The following is a 24,935-nucleotide window of genomic DNA, read 5'->3' on the forward strand; positions in this document are numbered from 1 at the left end:
AGTGTTTGATGGCTCCAGGCCTGTACTCGCAGGAGTTTAGACAAATGAGGGGGTTTGTCATTGAAATCTATCGAATATTGGAAGGCCTAGATAGAGTGAGTGTGGAGAGAATGTTTCCTACAGTGGGTGAGTCCAGAACCAAGGGCACAGCCTCAGAACAGAGAGGCATCAATTTAGAATAGACATGAGAAATAAGTTCTTTAGCTAGAGGGTGGTGAATCTGTTGAATTCATTGCAATGGACGGCAATCAGGGCCAAGTCAGTGAGTGTATTTAAAGCAGAGGTTGATAGGTTGTTGATTAGTCAGGTTGTCAAAAGGAGAAGGCAGGAGAATGGGGTAGAGAGGAATAATGGATCAGCCAGAATGGAATGGCAGAGTGGACTCGATAGGAAGAGTTGTCTAATTCTGCTCCTTTGTCTTATGGTCTTATCGTCATTCCAACATGTCAGAGTGTGGTGCGAAAGTCCAATGTGATGGCAGGGTCGTTTGTACCCCAAACAGACAGAGCCCCCTTCACAGAGATTATGGGACAGTTCATTTGGGAAATAGAGATGTGTCAGAGTACAGGTGAGGGAGGTTTAGTGTGCGCCTGGACATGATGTACCTGACTTGTGGAAGCTTCACCTAAGGATAGATGGCTCAGTGGGCTGCGCCTTTGCTTTGAATTTACAAGTTTGGTTTCACACTCCATTCTAGGGTCCCAGCTCAAAACCTAGAGGTAGTGAGAGAATGCTGTCCTGCAAGACTGAAGTACTTGCCTTGGGATATTTTATACCGCAGTTTTGCTGTTACATGGTGTCCTAATAAGCTAAAGCCAGTTTTGAAGTACCCAAGGCCAGATTGGAAGAGCAGTGGGGGGAGGTTCAGAATGAATCTTTTAATAAGCATTATCAGCATTAATGTCATGTATTGATATATTGCATTTACTAAAGAGCTCTATTGTACATTTAAAAGTGAATATCTTATCTGGATTGCAAGAGACACTGAATCTCAGAATTTTTCATTGTGTAAGAAGTGCTTTGGTTTGAATTGGCCACCATCATAAAGCAGTATTTATTATAATCTGTTATGATTATCAACATGATAATCTGTTCTGTGCCAAGGTATCTCTTGCACTTTTTTTAGAGCAAACACGAGGAAATCTGCAGATGCTGGAAATTCAAACAACACACACACAAAATGCTGGTGGAACGCAGCAGGCCAGGCAGCATCTATAGGGAGAAGCGCTGTCAACGTTTCGGGCCAAGACCCTTCTCGGCCGGAAACGTCGACAGCGTTTCTCCCTATAGATGCTGCCTGGCCTGCTGTGTTCCACCAGCATTTTGTGTATCTCTTGCACTGTTGCTTTTGATTTCAGAACATGAACTTTAACTCTTTCCATTAATGTATTTTATGTACTTTTAATTGTACAGTCCCAGGCTTTGTATACGTATATAAGCTATTGATGAAAAGCTTTTTTATTGTAATCACTGGTGATAAAAAGTTTTAAATATTATAGTTACAAACTTTTATTAAAATTAATAGCCATCAGTTGTTATCTACTCTGTATTGTTCTGATGCATGTGGTTCTCCCATTAATGACATTTTCCCAATTTGATTAGGCTCATGAGCAATTACAAACAGAAGTCCTCAGGTATAAATCTAAAATTGATGACCTCGAAAAAGCCTTGGCTCAGAAAGGACAGGTAAGATAAAACACTTGTCCAAATATTGATTGTAACCAAGGGCATCCATTCTCAAAATTCTGACTGCCTCTGGATCATGCACCTATCATTAATCCTAGACTGCTGCTTCACTGCAACTCTGTCTACAGTTTATACTTGAAAAAGATAAGTCAAAATGGTGTTCATGCAGAAATTGTTGTCTGGTCAGATTTATTATTAATATATAAATGATTGTTCCTTATGTACACTATCTGACATCTTTATACAGGTAACAAGGGCATTAGAATACTCACATGTATTGAATGTTTTGTTGCTGTCCTTATCTAACCCTCATCAGTTTTCAGTGAAAATACTTAATAGTATTTCCTTGATCTGAATTATCCCATTGTACAACATAGACGCAGTGGCCATTTATTCGTTACACCTGTACACTTCATTAATGCAAATATCTAATCCGCCAATCATGCGGTTGCAACTCAATGCATAAAAGTACTCAGACGTGGACAAGAGGTTTAATTGTTATTCAGACCAACAGAGTGGGGAAGAAATCTGACCTAAGTGACTTTGACTGTGCAATGATTGTTGGTGGTTTGAGTATCTCAGAAACTGCTGGTCTCCTATGTAGAAGTATTTTCCATGATCAGTTGTAATGGGCAGAGCCAGATGTCTGCATGCCAAGTTTGGTCTGTGCCACATCTAATCTCAGAGAATGCATTGGTTCTGGTTAGCTGTTCAGAGCCCTGCCCACTCTGCAAGAAGTTAGTAGCAGATCACTAACTAATGAGGTGGTGGCCTAAATCCAAGCAAGTACAGTAATCACCAGTGTCTGTGTCTAGGAAGCAGATAATGACTTCTGCCAAATGCCAGTTTTCAGGCCATGGAGCTTCCCTTATTCTCCCAGTGTGGTAACCTCAACTCAGGGTTTGTTAAGGTAAATTGTGAAGCTAATGAGGAAAAGGTCCTTAAAGAGAGGCAGGGTTATTGTCTTGAGCAGCTTATTTGTTGCACTCTGCCTACTAAATTGAGGGGGGTAAGTGTGGGTCAGAACTGGAGTCATGGTGAATGGTTTAGTTGAAAAGTCTTGTAATGACATGCATTGTTGAGATAAGTTGGGTATCTATGACCTTGGTGTGTGCAGCTCAGCTCCACACTTCACACTGAGTTCTGCTGTTAACGATGAGCTGGTAAGGGCTGAAGTCCTGAGTGTTCTATTATCTGCCTCTTTATTGGAAGGCTGTTGCCTGTCTTGTCTCTGAGGACAATGATGTAGGGCACTAATCTAAATAATCCAATCACCTGTTAAGAACAGTTTCCTTAGCCAGTAATTCATCAGTTTCAATTGTACATTAAGTACAGTTCTTTGTGCTGATACCATGAGAAATGTATCCCAATTCGTTAAAGTAAGCTGCTTCAATTTCCAACTTCTACTATGTGTTAAAGAGGGGCGTATTAGACTTTAGAGAGAGGCAGCCATCTTACATTGAATTTCATTCTATTACTGTCATTCAGTGGATCAACTTTTATCCAAAATAGGTTATAGATGCAGCAGATATCACTGATAATTTCTACGGGTGAACTGAACCCTTTATTTTAATATTGATTCTAGAGCTATCAGTTACCATTAGAATTATTGGCTTATTTTCCAAGTGATTGGATTCTATGCACCAGGTTAAGAGATTTGCTCTTAGGCTTAGCTTTGTATTTTATTTCTGTGTTGGGTTCTGAGAGCATCATTCAGTACTGCATCAAAGCAACACTGTGAGCCCTAATTTTACATAATTTCTGAAGAGACCTTGTGAAAGTCTTTGAATAGTGTTTGAATAGGTTAGTTACTGCCTGCTATGCCACCACCATTTAGGGCAGCAATGAAGGTCTACTTCTTTGTCTGTCCTTGGCCATACACCATCGCACACAGATATAGAAGGATACTTCATTGTTTTTCCATAAAAAATTTTTGACTAGTCAGGGTTGTTGGCCCTGAGAGAGCCCCCAAACCAGGAGGACTGGTGGACCATTCTTAGCCTGGGCTCTACCCTTTGACCTGTTTGGCATGAGTGACCCTACCAAGAGCCAAAGCAAAAAACCCTGACTCCAGCCAACATAGCTCTCTGGGTCGTTGAGGCATGTAAGCCTACATAAGCCTATGACAAGGTTGTGGTCCTCTTAGAGATATTTGAACTGAACTTGGGGATAATTGCATGCTGTAAGGACTGGGCAGAATTCTAACTCAAAATTCATCTGGAGGTTTAAAAATATTACAGTCAAGTTAATTACCAAAATGTTAATCAGTTCCATTTCTTTCCTTAAGATCTATAATATTATATTTATTCACAGGATTCAAAATGGGTTGAAGAAAAACAACTATTTATAAAAAGAAATCAGGAACTTCTGGAAAAGGTATTTCTAGCACTTGTAATTATTCATACACATGTATTTTCAATTTGGCATTTTAATCATTGTTATTTAGGACTGTTAGTTTAATCACTGACATTTTACAGTCTTAAACTTGCCTGCAGTTGTGCTGACCAAAACAACAGAGGTTTCAATGTGCCTATGAGTTGATGCTTTTACATCCTTTGTCTAATTTAACAGATTGTTAAATATTTTTAAGCATAAAGAAAGCTTTTGGAACGCTGGCCTTTATAAATCAGAGCATTGAGTACAGAAGTTGGGATGTAATGTTAAAATTGTACAAGGCATTGGTAAGGCCAAATTTGGAATATTGTGTACAGTTCTGGTCACCGAATTATAGGAAAGATATCAATAAATTAGAGAGAGTGCAGAGACAATTTACTAGGATGTTACCTGGGTTTCAGCACTTAAGTTACAGAGAAAGGTTGAACAAGTTAGGTCTCTATTCATTGGAGCGTATAAGGTTGAGGGGGGATTTGATCGAGGTATTTAAAATTTTGAGAGGGATAGATAGAGTTGACATGAATAGGCTGTTTCCATTGAGAGTAGGGGAGATTCAAACGAGAGGACATGATTTGAGAGTTAGGGGGCAAAAGTTTAAGGGAAACATGAGGGGGTATTTCTTTACTCAGAGCGTGATAGCTGTGTGGAATGAGCTTCCTGTAGAAGTAGTAGAGGCCAGTTCAGTTGTGTCACTTAAGGTAAAATTGGATAGGTATATGGACAGGAAAGGAGTGGAGGGTTATGGGCTGAGTGCGGGTAGGTGGGACTAGGTGAGATTAAGAGTTCGGCACAGACTAGGAGGGCCGGAATGGCCGGTTTCAGTGCTGTGATTGTTATATGGTTATATAATATGTTTGGATTATTCATATTTCTCACACCAACTAAGTACCACTAAAAGGCTAGCTTTTATTCCAACTAACCTGTGGTACTTTTATTAATATTCACAGTCAAGTTCATTCGGAGAATTATTGAGGAACTCTAGCAATGCACAGTGTATATTTTGAGGATTCATTGTGGTACTTATTTGTCTGGGTGAAGTATTTTGATGAGTGTAATGTTCCTAGTGCTCTGTAAGATCAGTTTGTGCCACTTTTCATTCGAGGCAAACTAGCCCTAGATCTTCGCAATATGCTTCTTTAATGTTTGGATTTTGTGGGTGTGCATGTTTGAATAGATCCACTCTAGGCACCATCGCCTCATTAACAGAAAATTCTAAATTTAAACACCCAAAAGCATTCAGTATTGACAACTTGTTTAGATGAATTAAATTTAAATTTTACAGCATATATTCACCAGCCTAGTATTCCCCATCAATAAAGTATAATACCATAAGACATAGGAGCAGAATTAAGCTATATGGCCCAATGAGTCTGCTCCACCATTCAATCATGGCTGATCCATTTTTCCCCACCTCAACCCCATTCCCTGTAACCTTTGATACCATGTGAAATCAAGAACCTATCATTCTCTGCCTTAAATACACCTAACAACCTGGCCTCCACAGCTGCATGTAGTAACAGATTCCACAAATTCACCACCCTCTGGCTAAAAAAGTTCTCCACATCACTGTTTTAAATGGACACTCCTCTATCCTAAGGCTGTGCCCTCTTGCTCTAGACTCTTGCACCATGGGAAACATCCTTTCCACATCTACTCTGTCTAGGTTTTTCAACATTCAAAAGGTTTCAATGAGATTCCCCCCCCCCCATCCTTCTAAATTCCAGTGAGTACAGACCCAGAGCCTTAAAAACATTCCTCATATGATATACCTTTCATTCCTGGAATCTCCCTTGTGAACCTCCTCTGGACCCTCTCCAATCCCAACACATCTCTTCTTTGATGAGGAGCCCAAAACTGTTCACAATACTCAAGGTGAGGCCTCACCAGTACCTTATAAAGCCTCAGCATCACATCCTTGCTCTTGTATTCAAGAACTCTTGAAATGAATGCTAACATTGCATTGGGCTTCCTCACCATTGACTCAACCTGCAAGTTAACCTTTAGGGTGTTCTGGGCAAGGTCTCCAAAGTCCCTTTGGATTGCAGATTTTTGGATTTTCTCCCCATTTAAAAAATAGTTTGTACATTTATTTCTACTACCAAAGCGCAATATCATGCATTTTCCAACACTGTATATCATTGCCACTTTCTTGCCTATTCTCCTAATCTAAGTCCTTCTGCAACCTACCTGTTTCCTCAACACTACCTCCCCCTCCACCAATCTTTGTATCATCTGCAAACTTGGCAACAAAGCCATCTATTTCATCATCTAAATGATTGACATACAGCATTAAAAGAAGCATTCCCAACACCGACCCCTGCGGAATACCACTAGTCACTGGCAGCCAACCGGACAAGGATCCTTTTACTCCAAGTTGCTGCCTTCTTCTAATCAGCCAATGCTCTAATCATCTTAGTAACTTTCCTGTAATACCATGAGCTCTTAAATTTGTAAGCAACTTCATGTGTGGCACTGTGTCAAAGGCCTTCTGAAAGTCCAAATATACAACATCCACTGTATCCCCTTTATCCATCCTACTTTTAATCCCCTCAATTAATTACAGCAGGTTCATCAGGCAAGATTTTCCCTTAAGGAAACCATGCAGACTTTGTTCTGTCTTGTCCTGTGTCACCATGTACTCCATAACCTCATCCTTAACAATTGACACCAACATCTTCCCAACCATTGAGGTCAGGGTAACTACCGGTAGTCTGTAATATCCTTCCATCCTCCTTTCTTAAAGAATGGAGTGACATATGCAATTTTCCAGTGTTTTGGCACCCTGCCAGTGTCCAATGATTTTTGAAAGATCGTTACTAATGTCTCCACAATCTCTGCCACTACTTCTTTCTGAACCATAGGGTGCAGTTCATCTGGTCTGGGTGAATTACACAGTGAAGACTGATGCTAAATACTCATTTAGTTCATCTGCCGTCTCCTTGTCCCCCGCTATTATTTCTCCAACTTCATTTTCTAGCAGTCCTGTATAAACTTCCATCTCTTTTATTTTTTACACTCTTGAAAAAGCTTTGAAAAAGCAGTTTGATATTGTTTGCCAGCTTTTTTTTCATATTTCATCATTTCAACCTCCTAGTGATTCTTTTAGTTGCTCTCTGTAGGTTTTTAAAAGCTTCCCAATCCTCTATCTTCCCACTAATTTTTGCTTTGTTGTATGCCCTCTCTTTTGTTTTTACATTAGCTTTGACTTTCCCTGTCAGCCACGGTTGTACTATTTTGCCATTCAAGTATTTCTTTGTTTTTGGAATATACATGTCCTGAACCTTCCTCAGATACTCGTGCCATTTCTACTCTGCTGTCATCCCTGTCAGCTGCTCCTTCCAGTTTACTTTGGCCTACTCCTCTCTCATACCACTGTAATTTCCTTTACTCCACTGAAGTACTACTACATCAGACTTTACTTTCTCCCTATCAAATTTCAAGTTGAACTCAATCATATTGTGATCACGGGCTCCTAAGGGCTCTTTTGCCTTAAGCTTCTTAATCACTTCCAGTTTGTAACATAACACCCAATCCAGTAGAGCTGATCCCCTAATAGGCTCAATGACAAACTGCTCTAAAAAGCCATCTCATAGGCATTCATCAAACTCACTCTCTTGAGATCCATTACCAACCTGATTTTCCCAATCGACCTGCATGTTAAAATCTCCCATGATTATCATAACATTGCCCTTTTGACATGCCTTTTCTATTTCCTGTTGTAATCTGTGGTCCACCACCTAGCCACTGTTGGGTCTGTGTACAACTTCCATCAATGTCCTTTTACCCTTGTACAACTCACAAGACTCAACATCTTTTGATTTATGTATCTTTCTACTGATTTGATGCCATCCTTTACCGGCAGAGCCACACCACCCTTTCTGCCTACCTTCCCATCCCTCCAATACAATATTGAACATTCAGCTCCCAACTACAACCATTCTTCAGCTATGATTCAATGACGACCACAACATCATACCCGACAATCTGTAACAGTGCAACAAGATCATTCACCTTATTTCTGATACTCCCTGCATTGAGTTATAACACTTTGAGTGCTGTATTTGCTACCTTTTTTTTTAATTTTTGCATCCCTAATGCACTGATACTCATGCTGGAGGCTGCAATTTTGTCCTATCATCTGCCTCCCCTTCCTGACAGTCTGACTGCATGCTATCTTTGCTTTCTTATCATCTGTCCTATCCTGAGTCAGTTCATTCTGGCTCCCACACCCCTGCCAAATTAGTTTAAACCCTCCCTGACAGCTCTAACAAACCTGCCCGCGAGAATATTGTCCCCCTTGGGTTCAGGTGCAACCTGTCCCTATTGTACAGGTCATACCTCTCCCAGAAGAGAACACAATGATCCAAGAACCTGAGGCCCTGCCCCCAGCACCAGCTTCTCAGCCACGCATTTATCTGCCACATCATCCTATTTCTACCCTCACTAGCACAAGGCACAGGTAGCAATCCAGAAATTACTATCCTGGAAGTCCTGCTTCTCAGCTTTCTACTTAGCTCTCTAAATTCTCTCTTCAGGTCATCATTAGTGCTTTTTCTTTTCTCCATGTCATTGGTACCAGTATGTACCAAAACATCTGGCTGCTCTCCCTCCCTCTCTAAAGTGCTTTGGACATGATTCAAGACGTCCCTGATCCTGACACCTGGGATCCATCCGTGTGTCCCATTCACATCTACAGAATCTCCTGTCTGTTCCTCTGACTTTGACTCCCCTATCACTACCACTCCCCTCTTCTCTCTCTCTCTACCTTCAGTATCATGGATTCCACACTCAGTGCCACTAACCTGGTCTCCATGGCATTCCCCTGGGAGGTCATCCCCCCACAACAGTATCCAAAACGGTTTACTTTTTATGGGATGGCCACTGGGGTTCTCGGTGCTAACAGCCTATTCACATTTCCCTTTCTCCTGACAGTCACCCAGCTACTCGCCTCCTGCAACTTTGGGGTGACTACCTCCCTGTAACTCTGATTGATTATACGGGAGAGTGAGAAGATAAACTGAAGGTCATCCAGCTGCTGCTCCAGATCCCTAACACGGTCTTCAAGGAGCCGCAGCTGGATGCATTTCATGCAGATGTAGTTCAGCAGGTTGGGCAGCATCTGTTGAAAGAAGCAGTCAACGGATGCTGCCCGACCTGCTGAATTCATCCAGCTCGATGGTACGTGTTGATTTGACCACAGCATCTGCAGTGCACTTTGTGTTTACTATGTAGATGTAATTCCCTGACCGATCACACAATGGCCATATACTACACTAAGTACAGAAGAGAAAGGAAAAAAAAGGAACCTTAACAGACACTTACCCAGAGCTAATGCCTCTTTCAAGCCAATGCCTCTTTCGAACCAAAGCCTCCTTTGAGCCAAAGCCTGACAGTCCTACTCTCACCACTGGCCTGTTCCCAGCAATGGCCGCCCACTTGTCCCTTCTGTGTTTTTCCTTAATTCACTGTGCTCTGCTCCCACCAATGATTGGGCCTCTAGAAGTACTGTATATGAAGTGTGTATTAATGGGTGGGGGGGCGGGGGTTCAGGCTATGATATAATGGGGAAAAGAACACCTCAGGAGAAAGCTATGTTTAGAACATTTGTTGTGTGGAAGTGTGTCCTTCATTATATTAGTGAGGATGCATTACATGGCTTTTGAATGCTGCATTCAGTTGAGTAGAAAAGACTTCCTCAACATACAACATTGATAATAATCTAATATATATCAGGGTAATATATCCCATTTCAGCCACTGTTAACACCCAGGGTTCATTGTTTTTTTTTAATTCTCTCTACAGTTCTCTGGGCATAGGTAATTAACCCTTTGTATCCCTTTTAAGGCTGCAACAATGATGGTTCAGCAAAGCTAGGCATTGCTGGTGGAATGTGATTAAGCCATAGATACAGACTGGCAAAAGCTATGTTATATCTTTAAAAACAGTTTATTTACTTTCAAAACTATAACATAATACTGTTATCATAAAATTGTTTCCATTAGGAAAGTTAGAAAAGGTCTTATTCACTTAGTTTGCAGTGGATCATTGTGCAAGTGATCAAAGTTCTTATCAACATTTACCCATTGAATTTGATTTTTGTCAGCAAGCTTGCAAAAGTCATATGATTGAAAAGATCAGTGCCCAGGAACATGAGATAATGATCGTATGTGATGTTTCAATATCTTTCCGTACAGATTGAGAAGATGGATGGTGAATTAAACCGGTTGCAACAAGAGGTTCAGGATTCTCGGGATCAGAACGAGTTGTTAGAATTTCGCATCCTGGAGCTGGAGGTAAGGTGGATTTATAAGAAAGAGTTTTTGCAATGTTTGAGAGGGTTTTACTGTTGATATTTCACTGGGGTCATTATTTGAATCTTATCCATCAGCACAGTTTTAAGAGCATAAAGCAAATCTCAAGTAACTGCAGGATATTACCATTTAACCCCCCGGACCTGCAGGATATTAGCGTTTAAGCCCCTGGACCTGCAGCCATTGTTCTGTTGGACTAACCTTAACTCTACTGTATTTTCCTGCCTTTCTTCCATTATTCTGAATCCTAAAAAAAATCTTATTAGCCTCAGTCCTAAAAGATCCTATTGTTATTTTTGGGAGGAGGGTCTACAAGCAGGGGAGCGACTAGTAGTACAGCTGCTGGAGCTGAGATAACCCAAGTTCACTCCTGGTCTCCACTGCTGTCCTGTCAGTAAGCATGGGCTCCAGTTTCCACCCACATCCCAATGAAGTGCAGATTGATGGGTTAATTGGTCACCGTTAATTCTTCCTGGTGTGTAGGTGAGCAGTGCAATTGGAGACTAGTTGATGGGAATATGAGGAGAAAGCAGTGGGATTGTTGCAAACGAGTATTTGATAGCGAGTTAGAACTTGCCGAAATAATATCCTGTTTCTGTGCTGTGTGACTCTGAGCAAATTCCTTGTGCAGAAATCAGAAATGCTTCCTGAATTGTAATCAGAATGGTGCAGCTCCAATTTTAAAGAGCCCTTGATCTTTTTATCTTAAGGGACAGTCATCTCCATATTACCCCATGTAACATCTTAAATAACTTGGTGACATCTTATTTTTTTTCTTGATAATTCCCCATGATGGGGAGAAGATTGGGGAGTGGGGCTGAGGAAGGGAAAGAAAGGATCAGTCATGATTGAATGGCAGAGCAGACTCGATGGGCCAAATGGCCTAATTCTGCTCCTATGCCTTCTGGTCTTTTAGTCTAAATATTTTTCCCTGTTAATTTAATGTGTGGCTGGCAAGGTCAGCAATAAAGCATTCAGTCTATGAAGGTTTTAAACAACGTAAGTCAAATTTAATTGAGTGGTTGGAGCCATATTCCTGGCAAGTGGAAAATCAGTCAGAAATGAAACATTTGAACTTTTACTCAAAGGCGTCACAGTGATGACTGATGAAGGAAATGCAATGCCCCACAATGAGAGTTAAAGGTTATCACAGTTTGTGTGACTTCTATTCCTCACTCAAGCTGGGTTAACTTGACTTACAGAGCTATAAAAAAACATTCATCCCCTTGTAAGTTTTAATATTTTATTGCTTTACAACATTGAATCACACTTGATATAATTTGGCTTTTTTGAAACTGATCAACAAAAAAAAGACTCTCATATCAAATTGAAAGCATTTCTCTATAAAGTGATCTAAATTAATTGCAAATATAAAACACAAAATAATTGATTGCATAAGTATTCACCCCTTTAATATGACACACCAAATCATCACTGGTGTAGCCAATTAGTTTCAGAAGTCACATAATTAGTTAAATGGAGATCACCTGTTGAGGTGTTTCAATTGATTGTAGTAAAAGTACACCTGTGTCTGGAAGGCTCAACTGCTGGTGAGTCAGGATCCTGGAAAAAACTACACCATGATGACAAAAGAACACTCCAATCAACTTTGCGAAACAGGTTATTAAAAAGCACAAGCCAAGAGATGGATACAAGAAAATGTCCAAGTCACTGACTATCCCTTCAAGCACAGTTAAGTCATTCATCAAGAAATGGAAAGAATATGACACAGCTGTAAATCTACCAAGAGCAGACTGGCTTCAAAAACTGAGTGACCGTGCAAGAAGGGGACTAGTGAGGGAAGTCACAAAGAGACCTCTGACAACTCTGGAGGAGTTACAAGCTTCTGGGAGAGACTGCGCATACAACAAGTTGCCTGGCTGCCTCACCAGTTTCAGCTTTATGGGGGAGTGACAAAGAGAAAGCCACTGTTGGAAAAAAAACTCCCATGAAATCTTGGTTAGAGTTTCCCAGAAGGCATGTGGGAGACTCTGAAGTCAGCTGGAAGACAGTTCTATGGTCTGATTAAACCGAAATTGAGCTTTTTGGCTATTAGACTAAGCACTATATTTGGTGTAAGCCAAACCCTGCACATCATTAAAACACACCACCCCTGCCATGAAACATGCTGGTGGGGCATCATACTGGGGAATACTTCACTGCAGTAGGTCCTGGAAGGCTTGTGAAGATAGAGGGTATGAATGCAGCAAAGTACAGGGAAATCCTGGAAGAAAACCCAATGCAGTCTGCGAGTGAACTGTGACCTGGGAGAAAATTTGTTTTCCAGCAAGATATTGACCCCAAGCATAAAGCCAAAGCTACACAGGAATGACTTAAAAACAGCAAAGTTAATGTCCTGGAGTGGCCAAGTCAGAGTCCAGACCTCAATCCAACTGAGAATTTGTGGCTGAACTTGAAAAGGGCTGTTCACTCATGACCTTCATGCAGTCTGACAGAGTTTGAGCAGTTTTGTAAAGAACAAAGAGGAAAAATTGCAGTGTCCAGATGTGCAAAGCTGACAGAGACTTATCCACACAGATTCAAGGCTGTAATTGCTTGCCAAAGGCACATCTACTAAATACTGACTTGATAGGGGTGAGTAATTATGCAATCAATTATTTTGTGTTTAATACATTTAGACAAATATTTTTCACTTTGACACAAACAAATCTTTTCTGTTGTTCAATGGCAAAAAGGCCAAAATAGATAATCCACTGTGACTTAATGTTATAATACTATAAAACTTGAAAGCTTCTGGGGTGGGGGGGGGAGGTGAATACTTTTTATATGCACTGTAATTGTGATAGAGGCTTATATCCATAGAGTTTTACTGTGCTTCTTGCAATGATTTGCCCACAACTGTCTAAGTGGCTGTCATAGTGATTAATTATATTCTGGCTGTGCCGTTGATACTAGATAACAAAGGCTTACTGAATGTGACCTCACCTTGTAAAGGTCAAAGATAAATCCAGTAAAAGTGTCAATCTTAAAATGTATGAGGTCTAATTGAACTGATCAGATTAGTAATTTCTATGCACTTTCTGTTTGCAGGAGAGGGAAAGGAGGTCTCCAGCCTTTAACCTCCAGATCACACCTTTCTCAGATGGTATAAGTGCTCTTCAGATCTATTGTATGCAGGAAGGTGTGAAGGTATTTATCACATTATGTCCAAATCAAATTCTCGTCTTTAAATTAGGAATGATGGATATTTTCACAAAGTCTGAATCTGAATGATCACAATAATAAGTACAGAATATACTTGGGCAGGTAGTATCCAAAGAGAGAGAAAATACAACTAATGTTTGGGATTGATGACCTCTGTAGAATATTAGTGGCATAAAAGGTCCTAAGCAAGGAAAAGGGCAGCAAAAGTTTTTGAAGGAGATCTGTGATTGAAAGAGAAGATGGAGATAAGAGAGCTGAAATAACAGAGGATGATTGGAAAAGACAGAAGAACATCTAATGCCCAGTACTCATGCAAAAGACTGAAGCATGATACGTCAACTTTATATTTTATTTAAATCTGTGGAATAATACACAGATTATTTGAAATATGAATATTAGCACAGCCATTAAAAGGCATGGTTCATCCCACAGAGATTTAATTCCCCAGATGTCTTGTTTATGCATGGCATCAGATTCAAGCCTACCATTATGAAGGCCAAGGCTTTTGCTGCCTTGGAATTAATCAATTTCAGTTTGCATTATAGTTTATGATATATAAGCAAGATGAAATAAGGCTTCACAGGTTTCAAAGGAGAACCAGAAAAATATTTGATGTCTCACTATTTCTAGGGTTATGGGGAAAGAGCAGTGGTTGATGTGATTGGATGGCTCTTTCACAAAGCTGTTCAGAAACATTATTAAAGCAATGGTCTTTTTCTTGCTAAGCTACTCTATAATTTTAGAGTGCTCTAGATCACCGGGCTTGTGTTGCATTGGATTTAATAATACGAAGCCACCTGTTTCATTGTTTTCACTTTGTAAATGCAGTGTTATGAGTGGCTGTGCTCTGGATTAATCTGGTTGAAAGCTGTCACTGGTATGGTGGGCCAGGTGCCTGCGATTTGTACTACAAGTGTCTTTGCTCTGTAGCATTATTCCCTGATGATTTCCAGGAAACCGCCACCCTCCTTATCAAAAAAATGAAGGAATTTGCAATCATGCAAACCACACATTGATTTGGTATCATGCCTCATCACCTCCACGTGTTTATCTTGAGCCCAAGTCTCTACCTTCCTCCTATGTGGAATACAGTGAGTTTTGACATGTATACTGCTGGATATCAAAATTGCTACATGGAGCTTAGAAAAATAGAGGGCTATGGGTAAAGCCTAGGTAGTTCTAAGGTAGGGACATGTTTCTCACACACACGCACACACACCACCCCCCCCCCCCCCCCCACCTCAAAGACTGTCTGTTGCATCCATGCCAGGATCACCAGACTCAAAAGGAGTTAATTTTCTCCAAGCAGTAAGATTGATCAACAACTCCACCCATTGACTTCACCACTACTTTATTATTTTGTGCCAGTCACCTTGTGTCCAGCCTAGTGTCAATTTATGGACATACAATCAATCTATTTATGAAAGTTCAAAGTGCATTTATTATCAAAGTAGGTACAGTATACTTTTGTACAACCTTCAACTTCATCTCCATACAGGCAGCCACAAAGGAAAACCCAGTAGAACACATTAAACATAGCCATGAAGCCAGTCATCACTGCAGCCAATCCATAAGCCCATTAGTTGCAGGCCACAGCCTCAGTTCAGCACAAAGATGAGAAAACCTTGTGAAGTGCGAGCCGAATACTGGCCCTTCCCTCATCTCTGGCCCCGATACCCTGACCTTTTCAATCTGGCCCAGCACTTAAATCAGCCAAAGCTCAGCTCATTGTTTGCTCTCTGACCAGGGTCCTACCACTTTGATTCAGCCCATGCCTGACATTTTCAATCTGGCCCAGAGATTAAATCAGTCAAACATCAACTCGTTCCTTGCTCTTGAACCCAGACCCTGACACCTCGACTCTACCTCACCTTGCTTCTGCTGTTTTGAATTGGTTCTAAATCAACTCCAGCAATGATCAAACTTTGGCTCATTCCTCACTCTCGAGACTGGGCCCCACCGTCTCAATTCAACCCGTACACACCACACCAGAACCATCTTGTACCTTTGAGTCTTTATTTCACACTGCAAAAAATGCCAGATCATGCAGGCAGTTCAAAAGATCAACTCCGAAAGGGAAGTTACAGGCTGTTGATCGCAGTGATTGTTTTCCAGAAAAAGTGTGACTAATAATGTGGTTAGTAGTTTTGTTCGCTGCCAGTAAGTCATCACTGTGTTTCACCAGCACCATCTTAAACTCAAACCAGTTCAGACCATCTTACACCTTAAATGCATAAGACAACGTGTGCATTTATAATCATTGTGTTTATTATTATTATTTTTTATGCTGTATCAGATCCACGTTAACAATTATTTTGTTCTCCTTTACCAATGTGTACAGGAAATGACATCAAACAAGCTTGACTATCCATTATAAGAAACAAATATTGCTGTGCATGATACAGCAGAACTGGAAAAATCCAACAAATCTTTAACAAAAGCGAATCACAAATTCAGTAATAGTCAAACCGTCCCTGTAAACTAGAAGTCACTGGAGCTAAGATGTTAACCAACAGTGCATTGTCTGTACAGGGCCTCTCCAACCTATGCCAGGTTCCATTTCTGTGAATTGTAACGTTTACAGTTGACAAATCAGAGGTGTGGCTGTGAACTCAGTCACAGGCAGCAGTAGGTACTTAAGTATCTTCTTTAAGTGCGGGCTATGCATAAATTAGGCATTCAGAACCTGGAGAGAATCTCTTGTGATTAAATGAGTAGTGACCTATGGTGACTAATTTTGGCAACCAATTGGAGTTTGTTCAACAGCACTTAATGATCTAATTAGTCATTGAGGGATTGGGTATAATTACAGTGGGCAGGAAATCATTTTTAATATGGAATTTAAAATGATTTCGTACCCACTGTAATTATACCCAATCCCTCAATGTTCTAGTCGTTTTGAGTTGCCCATGCTCATAGTGATTTTATCTGTTTCTGCAATGTAGTATGGCTTCCTGGTTCTAATGGTTTCTAGTTTTCAGAGACGGTATGACTACTGCTGAATTACCGACTTTCTTTTTTCACTAAAAGCACCATAAGAAAACCCATCATCACAGTCATCAAACTCCATCACTGATTGTTAGAAAGATGATAATCAAGCATGCAAGTTCATCTGTTAACATTAAACTTCCTCCAGTATTGATCAAATCTGTGTTTAAGGTGCAGAATTTAAAACAAAAACAACCCTCCATCATACGCTTTAAGAGTTCACATAAAATGACTTACTCTGGAATATTAAAACCTGTTGTGGAGAGAAACAAACAGAGTGAACACGGGAGTCAAGTCAGCTACTGACAAGCCAGGTTTTGTCCACAGCTTGAATATTGGTAGAAAACTAAGGCAGATCTCAGCTCTTCCTCTGATAATGTAATTGAATCATTAATATAAAACTGCTAAATAACACTTTATCTTGGTGAAATAATATCAAAGAATTAAGAATCAAGTTACATTTATTATCACAGTACATTTGCAGTATACAATCCCGAGAATAATCTTCCCCACAGACAGCCATGAAGCAAAGAAAACCACATAATCTGTTCAATGAAAAACATCAAGACCCCCAAGTGCAAAACAAAAACAAATCACACAAATAACAACAAAAAAAATTAGCAAAAATACAGAATATGAAACACAAGATCAAAAGAGTCCTGGCATATTCAGTTCAGCTCTCTGTTCATTATTTCCAAGCTGCCCTGATTCAAATTTCCCAAAATAGCCCCAAAAAAAGGAGCCACTGGAAGCCAGAAACACATCATAACATGAACTACAGAGTCTAATCAACAAACCACATCAATCAAATCTTGCCCAAGACCCAGAACTCAGGCACCATCCTCTGAAAGCAGTGAGTGAGAGGGAGAGCGATCGCTAAATGCAGACACCTTCCTCCGGCAGCAGCAAGTGAGACACTGGCCGGACAGCGCTGGGTACCCACTTGTCTTCCACCCTTGCCTCAATGATTTCAATCTTCCTTGACACGTTAATTGGCAAGAATTGGTATCGATCATGGGCTCACACCCTATCTCCCACCTTCTTGGCCTCACACTTGAAGCCTCACAGAACACCCTCAAAGACAGCAAGGCACCAGAACACTTAATACGCCCAATAACAGATCACCAAATGTAGATCACAGACTCCAACAGTAGCAAGACCACATTTGAAAGAAAAAGAAGTTGTGAAAGAAGTAGTTTTGTGAACCGTCTGGAGGATGTCACCTTTGGACGTATTGCTTGCTGGCACCATCTTCTTCAGGTTCCCCTTAAGTCATTTCCAGTTCATTAGAAATGCTCTCAGGTTAGAAGTTCTGTATGCAAGTGCTGAAATAGAGCATCATCCCTCTAGTTTTACAGCCCTTGCAAGTGTCATACTTCAGGCATACGTGTGTCACAAAGGTGGTTTCTATAATTAACAGAAATATGAAGGGCCCAAGCTAAATATCATCCCACCATCTATCTTAGCAGACCTTCTTGTGTCTGACTGTCTGAGAGTGTTATTTGCTATTAAGATATGCATGTTTTTTTTTACTGAGTCACTCACTCTGTTAGAACTGATGTATCTGGATGTATGTGTCCTGGTGGTGGAGCCACACGTGGAAACTGGGTATCTTACAGTCCCAGGCTAAACTACAGGGGATCTCGGAGCAGCAGTGGGCCCCAGAGACGTGGCGTGCAGGCCCACCACTGTGTGGACATGCCCTGGCGCCTGTCAACCACTGTCCCAGCTATGGGTAAATAGCCCCACTGCCCTGTGGTAAGTCTGTTGAGACAAGGCTAAGGGAGCACACCCTGGCAGAGAAGAAATGCGCTGGCGGCACGCAATAGACGGGCCTTAACAGACCAAGGACCCAGCAGCCTCCTGCAGCCAAGATGTGGGACCAGTTGTCCTGGGTCCACCCTTGCCACCGGGATTTACCTCATCATGGTGAAGATAGTGCTACTGGAGATGGCGGACCCCCTGCGGCACTTTAATATCTTCCTTGCGCAGGTCTCCACCTCTGACCACGGTGAGCAATACCTGAACCTTACATTTGGTTGAAGTCTGACGGCGACGGGCCATCTGGCAACGGGAGCAGGTACGAATGGACTGGGAGCTCCTAGTGAGAACCCTGCATGGGAGCGGCACAGGGTATTTGGTCGCTAGCAGCTGGGACTGAGTGGCAGCTGTTTTTGGCCGACCCCTGTGTGACTGAGAAGCCCTAATTAAGGACCGCACTGCTCACTCCAATTCGGGATGGGCCTAGAAAAGATGGCCTAAAAATTGCCCATTCAATCACTCACCTGGATAGGTTACTGTGCCTATCGGGCTATTCCACTACTGCAGTCCAAGTAAGAAACAATACAACCTAAAACTGGCAACGTGGAATGTAAGAACTCTCCTGGACTCATATGGCATCTCTGACGGACTTCAACGGAGAACAGTCTTGACTGCTGCTGAGCTGAGGTGCTACAACATTGACATTGCTGCCCTGAGTGAGACCAGGCTCCTGGATGAAGGCTCTGTAACAAAGGAAGGGATGGGTTACACTTTCTTCTGGAAAGATTCCCCCCCCCCCCCCCCCACCAGGTGGACAACATCTCCATGGAATAGGATTGGCCATCAAGTACACCTTTCTACCAAGTCTCAGAAACACCTGTTGGCACTAGTGAAAGACTAATGACCCTCCGTATCCCCCTGGCAAAGAAACGTTATGCCACGCTTCTCAGAGCCTGTGCACCAGCTTTGCCATCTGAGAATGAGGCCAAGGAATGCTTTTATCAGACATTGGATGAAGCTCTTTGCCGCATCCCTAAGAATGATAAGATCCTTTTGCTTGGGGACTTCAACGCTAGAGTGGGGCAGAACAACAGGGGATGGAGTGGATCCCTTAGTTTCTCAGCTAAGATGCAACAAAACTCACTGCAGAAGTATTGAGGCCATGATCTGAGAACAACAGGATATGGAGTGGAGCGCTAGGTAGGCATGGTATTGGCAAGGTCAATGCAAATGGCATGAGGCTACTTACTCTTGGCTCTGTGCATAACCAACACCATCTTCCAGCAGAAGGCAAAATATAAGACCTTGTGGATGCACCCTCACTCTAAACATTGGCACATGATCGCCTTCATCATTGTGAGACGTAGTGACATCAGGATGTTCTCATCACCCATGCCATGAGAGGTGCAGAGTGCTGGACTGACCATCGTATGATTGTGACCAAGCTCCATATGAAAGTGCGTCCCCTTTGCGGCTGCAAAAACCCAATAAAAGGCGGCTAAATTGCAACCGCCTGAGAAACACAGAAGCAAGGAGTGAGTTTTGTTGCACCTTAGCTGAGAAACTAAGGGAGCTGGAACTTTGTCTCAGTTCAGAAAATACCATGGAACAACAGTGGACCTATATCAGCTCTGCGCTCTATGAGTCAGCAGCCCAATCCATCGGCCATAAGAGCAGAAACCACCAAGACTGGTTTGACGATAACTCAGATACCATCCACAACTTGCTTAAGGACATGCACAAAGCACACCAGGCATCTTTAGATAACCCTGCATCCACCAGCATCAGGCAGCATTGGCAGGCAGCTCGGAGGGAAGTGCAAAAAGCAATACGGGCCATACAAAATGAGCAATGAACTGAAAAGGCACATGAAATCCAGACCTTTGCCAATAATAATGACAGGCATAATTTTTACAATGCTGTCAAAACCATCTTCGGCCCAATAAATCGATGTGTTACTCCTCTGAAAAATCAGAATACCATTCTGCTGAGGTGGGCTGAGCATTTTCACACCCTGCTTACTCAGGATTCTGATGCAGACCCCACCATCCTGGATGAACTGCCTGAACTTCCTCCTATCCATGACCTCAGTCTACCACCAAACTTCCAGGAGGTTCTAACAGCTGTCCATTCCCTTAAGAACAACAAGTCCCCTGGCACTGACAGTATTCCTGCTGACTTACTGAAGAACGGAGGGTACATGTGTATGCGCACCCTCTACCAGTACATCACCAAGGCCTGGACTGACAAGAACATCCCACAGCAATGGAAAAATGCAAACATCATTGTAATTTATAAGAACAAGGGTGACAAGGCCATCTGTAGCCATAGTAGGGGAATATCACTCCTTTCTGTTGCTGGGAAGGTCCTGGCTAAGGTGATGCTTCAGAGGCTCATCAGTAACATCACTGAGTCAATGCTGCCTGAATCGCAGTGTGGATTCAGGAAGAACGAGAGCATGATCGACATGATCTTCACAGCCCGGCAGCTTCAGGAAAAGTGCCGGGAGCAACATCAGGACCTGTTTATGGCCTTTGTCGACCTCTCCAAAGCATTCGACACTGTGCAAAGAGAGCTCTTATCAGAAGTCCTCCTCAGGTTTGGCTGTCCCAATAAATTTGTTAACATCCTCCGCCAGTTCCACAATGGGATGACTGCTCGGGTGACCATAGGAAGATAAGAATCTGAGCCTGTCCTTGTACACACAGGGGTGAGGCAGGGGTGTATGCTAGTGCCATTGCTCTTTAACATCTTCATCTTGTGTGTTACCAAACTTCTCCACAATGAGATTGAAGACAGCAACATTATGTCAGTGGACGTCAGATTAGATGGCAATTTCTTTGACATCAGGAGGCTCCACGCAACCACCAAACTCCGTAGAGAACGGGTCCTGGAGTTGCAGTCTGCAGATCACTGTGCTCTTGTGGCTCATACTCCGGAGGATCTTCGGACTGTCCTTGGCGTGGCAGTGAGAGCGTACAGCAGGATGGGGCTGACTGTCAATGCCACCAAGACAGAAGTGGCTTGCCAATGGGGTACTAGTGTCCCACCCACCCTACCTGCCTTCACTGTTGGTGATGAAAAGCTGTCAGTAGTGCCATCTTTCAAATATTTGGGGAGCATTCTCTCTGAGGATAGCAGCATTGACAATGACATCCAGAGCCACATTAAACAGGCATCAGCTGCCTTTGGGAGACTCTGGCGTAGAGTCTTTCAGAACAGGAGCCTTCGTCCCTCCACAAAGGTCGCTGTATACCAAGCGGTCTGTGTCACCACCCTCCTTTATAGCTGTGAAGCTTGGGTAACCTACAGCCGTCACATCAAGTCCTTGGAGCACTTCCACATAAGCTGCCTTCAGCGCATCCTGGGAATTACCTGGCGTGAGCGGGTGCCTCACACTGAAATACTTGTAAAGACCAACTGCAGAAGTATTGAGGCCATGATCACCCAGCGTCAGTTGCAGTGGCTGGGGCACATGATAAGGATGCCCCCATGTCGGCTACCCCGCAGAGTGTTGTACAGCCAGATACATCATGGTCGACGCACAGCTGGAGGGCTGAAGAAGCGCTATAAGGATCAGATGAAGAATGCTTTAAGGAAGTGAAAGATCAGACCTGAGGACCTGGAGGATGTTGCTACTGACCGTAACACTTGGCGACAGCTGTGTAGGGATGGGGTTCATCTTCTGGAGATGGAAAGAACAACCAGAAGACAGCAGAAGAGAGCCAGGAGAAATGCAGCCACGGTCACCATCACTACCACCACTACCACATACATGTCCCACCTGCAATAGAGCTTGTGGGTCCAGGATAGGACTGTATAGTCATCTAAGATCTCACCGTTAAAGGAGTGAATGTCGTCATCAGATTTCGATGGACAACCGAAGAAGTACGTGTATGTGTATATGTATGTATATGTGTGTGTGTGTGTATATATATATATGTGTGTGTGTGTGTGTGAGAGAGAGAGAGAGAGATGTGTGTGTGTGTCTGTATACACCCACGCACACACACATGACTACTATACACTGTAGACATACACAGCATAGTAAACTTTAAATCGTCTCAATCAAGCCTAAAGATTTGGTCACTGTGGAAGCTTTCTTACTCTTGTGGGATAACATTTTTCCTGAAAAGGGAGATCACTCTGCATGGTGGGAGAAGCATGTGGCTATAAAACGATCTCAGGTTCTGGGGCCTCCTCATGATAGTTGTAGGAGTTGACCCTGGATTAACAGGAAGTGGATCTAACGCTCTGACGCCTTACTTTGCTAAGAATTGACTCCCCTTTCCTCATCTGATTGATGTTTATCTCCAGATGATACCAGACACAACCTCTACTGTGTAGAAGAATGGTCCAGTTCTGTCCTTAATCTTGCCAAGTACTCACTTTTGATGACCTCTGTAGTCCCTCACCAGGATTGCTTGCTCAGGGGTGAAATATTGAACCTCCTTGTTTGAGGAGCCCTCAATTTGTCTCAGCTGTTTGTCCTGCACACTCCTTCTGAGACTGGGTTTGAGCAGATCCAAACGTGAGCACGAGGAATGACCCAGGAACTGGACAGCTGATGAGTTGTTGGTTGTGGAGTGCAAAGAGCACTGCGATATGCAAAGAGGAAATCGACGAGCTTCTGATTCAGTGTCGTGTGTTCTGCTGGTGTTGCTTGCAGTGTGTTCTTTAAACTCTGGAAAAACCTTTCTGCCAAGCCATTTTTAGCTGGGCAGTATGGTGCAGATGTAATATGTCTTATTCAATTCATTTTCAGGAATGACTGAAACTATTCCACAACAAACTGGTACATTGTCACTGACTGTGTTCTGGAACACCAGTCCTTGCAAAGAAGCTACTGAACGTATCAGCAGTGTGTGAGGCTTTAGTGGAGACTATTGGCAATACATGTGGCCACTTTGTAGTTGCATCCACTACCACCAAGAAATCTGTGCCCATGAATAGTACAGCAAAATCCACATGAATCTTCTTCCAGGGCAATGCAGACAATTCCCAGGGATGGAGAGGTGCTGCTCTTGGCATCTTCTGGACATGTTGGCATCTCAAAATGTGCCTGGCAAGCTGCTTGATCTGTTGATCTATACGAGGCCACCAGACAAAACTTCAAACCAATGCATTCATTTTGACTATAGGTATATCTAGATGTAGCTCTTCCAACACGCTGCAAAGGGCAACCCTTATCAAGGGCAAGTTCATCCCAGTGCTGGTAAAAATGGGGGATCTGGAATTTTTGCTGCACATTCCAACCATTTTGGGTTGCCATGTAGACCTGAGGCAGTATGGGGTCTTTTCTGGTTTCCCTTTGGATCATCTCTGTTGTAATAGGGAGACCTTCAATTTGCATTGGGAAGAATACATCAAAGAAGGTGTCCCCTTTGTAAAATTTTGAGGTATTTCCTTTTTCAAGGGTAAACAGGACAATTCATCAGCATTTTCATGAATAGTTGTCCTCTTGAATTTGATCTTGTGGCTGTGACCTCCAAGAAACAGAGCCCATTTCTCCATTCATGCTGCTGCTGTTAGCGGAACACTGCTCTGTGGATTGAGAATGGATAATGGTGGTCGATGATCAATGATGAGAGTGAATTCTCTCTCATACAAATACTGGTTGAAATGTTTTATACCCCAAACCAGACTCAAGGCCTTTCTGTCAATCTGTGCTTATTTCTTTGTCTGCCGCGTTAAGGAACATAATGCAAAGTCTATAGAGTGTTCAGTTCCAAAGCATATAACATGTGACATGACTGCACCTATACCATAAGGCCAGACGTTACAGGCAAGCTTCAAAGGACGATGTGGATTATAATGTAAAAGTACCATTCATTCTGCTGCTTGGAAAGCCATCTCACACTGCTTTGTCCATTGGGATTTCTTCCCAATCTGGAGTAATGAGTTCAAAGGTGGAACACAGTAGCAGCTTTGGCGGGAACCTGAAACAGTAATTGACAAATCGTAAAAAGAGACAGGCATGGGTCATGGTCTTTAGGGTATACACCGCCGCTTGAATTTTCTCAGCACCCTTGTATTAATTCTAGCATGTCGATAGTTTGACCATGGTAAATGATGCACAATTTAAAGAATTCATGCTTGTTGCATTGTGCTTTGAGCCCATAATCATTTCATCTTTTCAACCCTGTCTGAGATTTTGGAGATGCTCCTTGTCATCCTCACCAGTGACGCTGGTGTCACCCAGGTAACCCTGAGTGCCTCGGCAGCTTTGCATAGCTTTCTGCAAGACTGCAGGTGCAGATGCTACTCCAAAATAAGCTTATTATAGTGGCAAAGTCCATTGTGTGTGTTTAGGTTGAGGGACACTTTGGACTCCTCTTCCATCTCTATCTATACTAAGCTGAAGTGTTTCCCTCCAGAAAGGTTTGCAGATATCCCTGATCCTGGGTAGAGAATATTGATCTGCTTTCAGTAGAATCAGAATCAGGTTTATTATCACCGGCATGTGACGTGAAATTTGTTAACTTAGCAGCAGCAGTTCAATGCAATACATAATCTAGAAGAGAAAAAGATAAATGAATAAAATAACAACAAATAAGTAAGTAAATCAATTACAGTATATTGAAGAGATTAAAAAATGTGTAAAAAAACAGTAATATTGTATATTAAAAA

The 24,935-nt window shown here is 42.3% G+C and overlaps 1 protein-coding gene across 3 annotated transcripts in view; it reads left to right on the forward strand.

The window, feature by feature from the left end:
- jakmip2 (janus kinase and microtubule interacting protein 2) overlaps positions 1-24,935 on the forward strand; it is a 261,397-nt gene that overhangs the window by 203,673 nt on the left and 32,789 nt on the right. For all 3 annotated transcript variants that reach the window (XM_073067853.1, XM_073067855.1, XM_073067854.1), the window contains 4 exons: positions 1,603-1,686; positions 4,000-4,062; positions 10,275-10,373; positions 13,443-13,541. In XM_073067853.1, the coding sequence (XP_072923954.1) occupies positions 1,603-1,686; positions 4,000-4,062; positions 10,275-10,373; positions 13,443-13,541 (345 nt within the window). The remainder of the gene's footprint in view (positions 1-1,602; positions 1,687-3,999; positions 4,063-10,274; positions 10,374-13,442; positions 13,542-24,935) is intronic.

The sequence above is a fragment of the Hemitrygon akajei genome, chromosome 15, assembly GCF_048418815.1.
Source record: "Hemitrygon akajei chromosome 15, sHemAka1.3, whole genome shotgun sequence".
NCBI lineage: Eukaryota > Metazoa > Chordata > Chondrichthyes > Myliobatiformes > Dasyatidae > Hemitrygon > Hemitrygon akajei.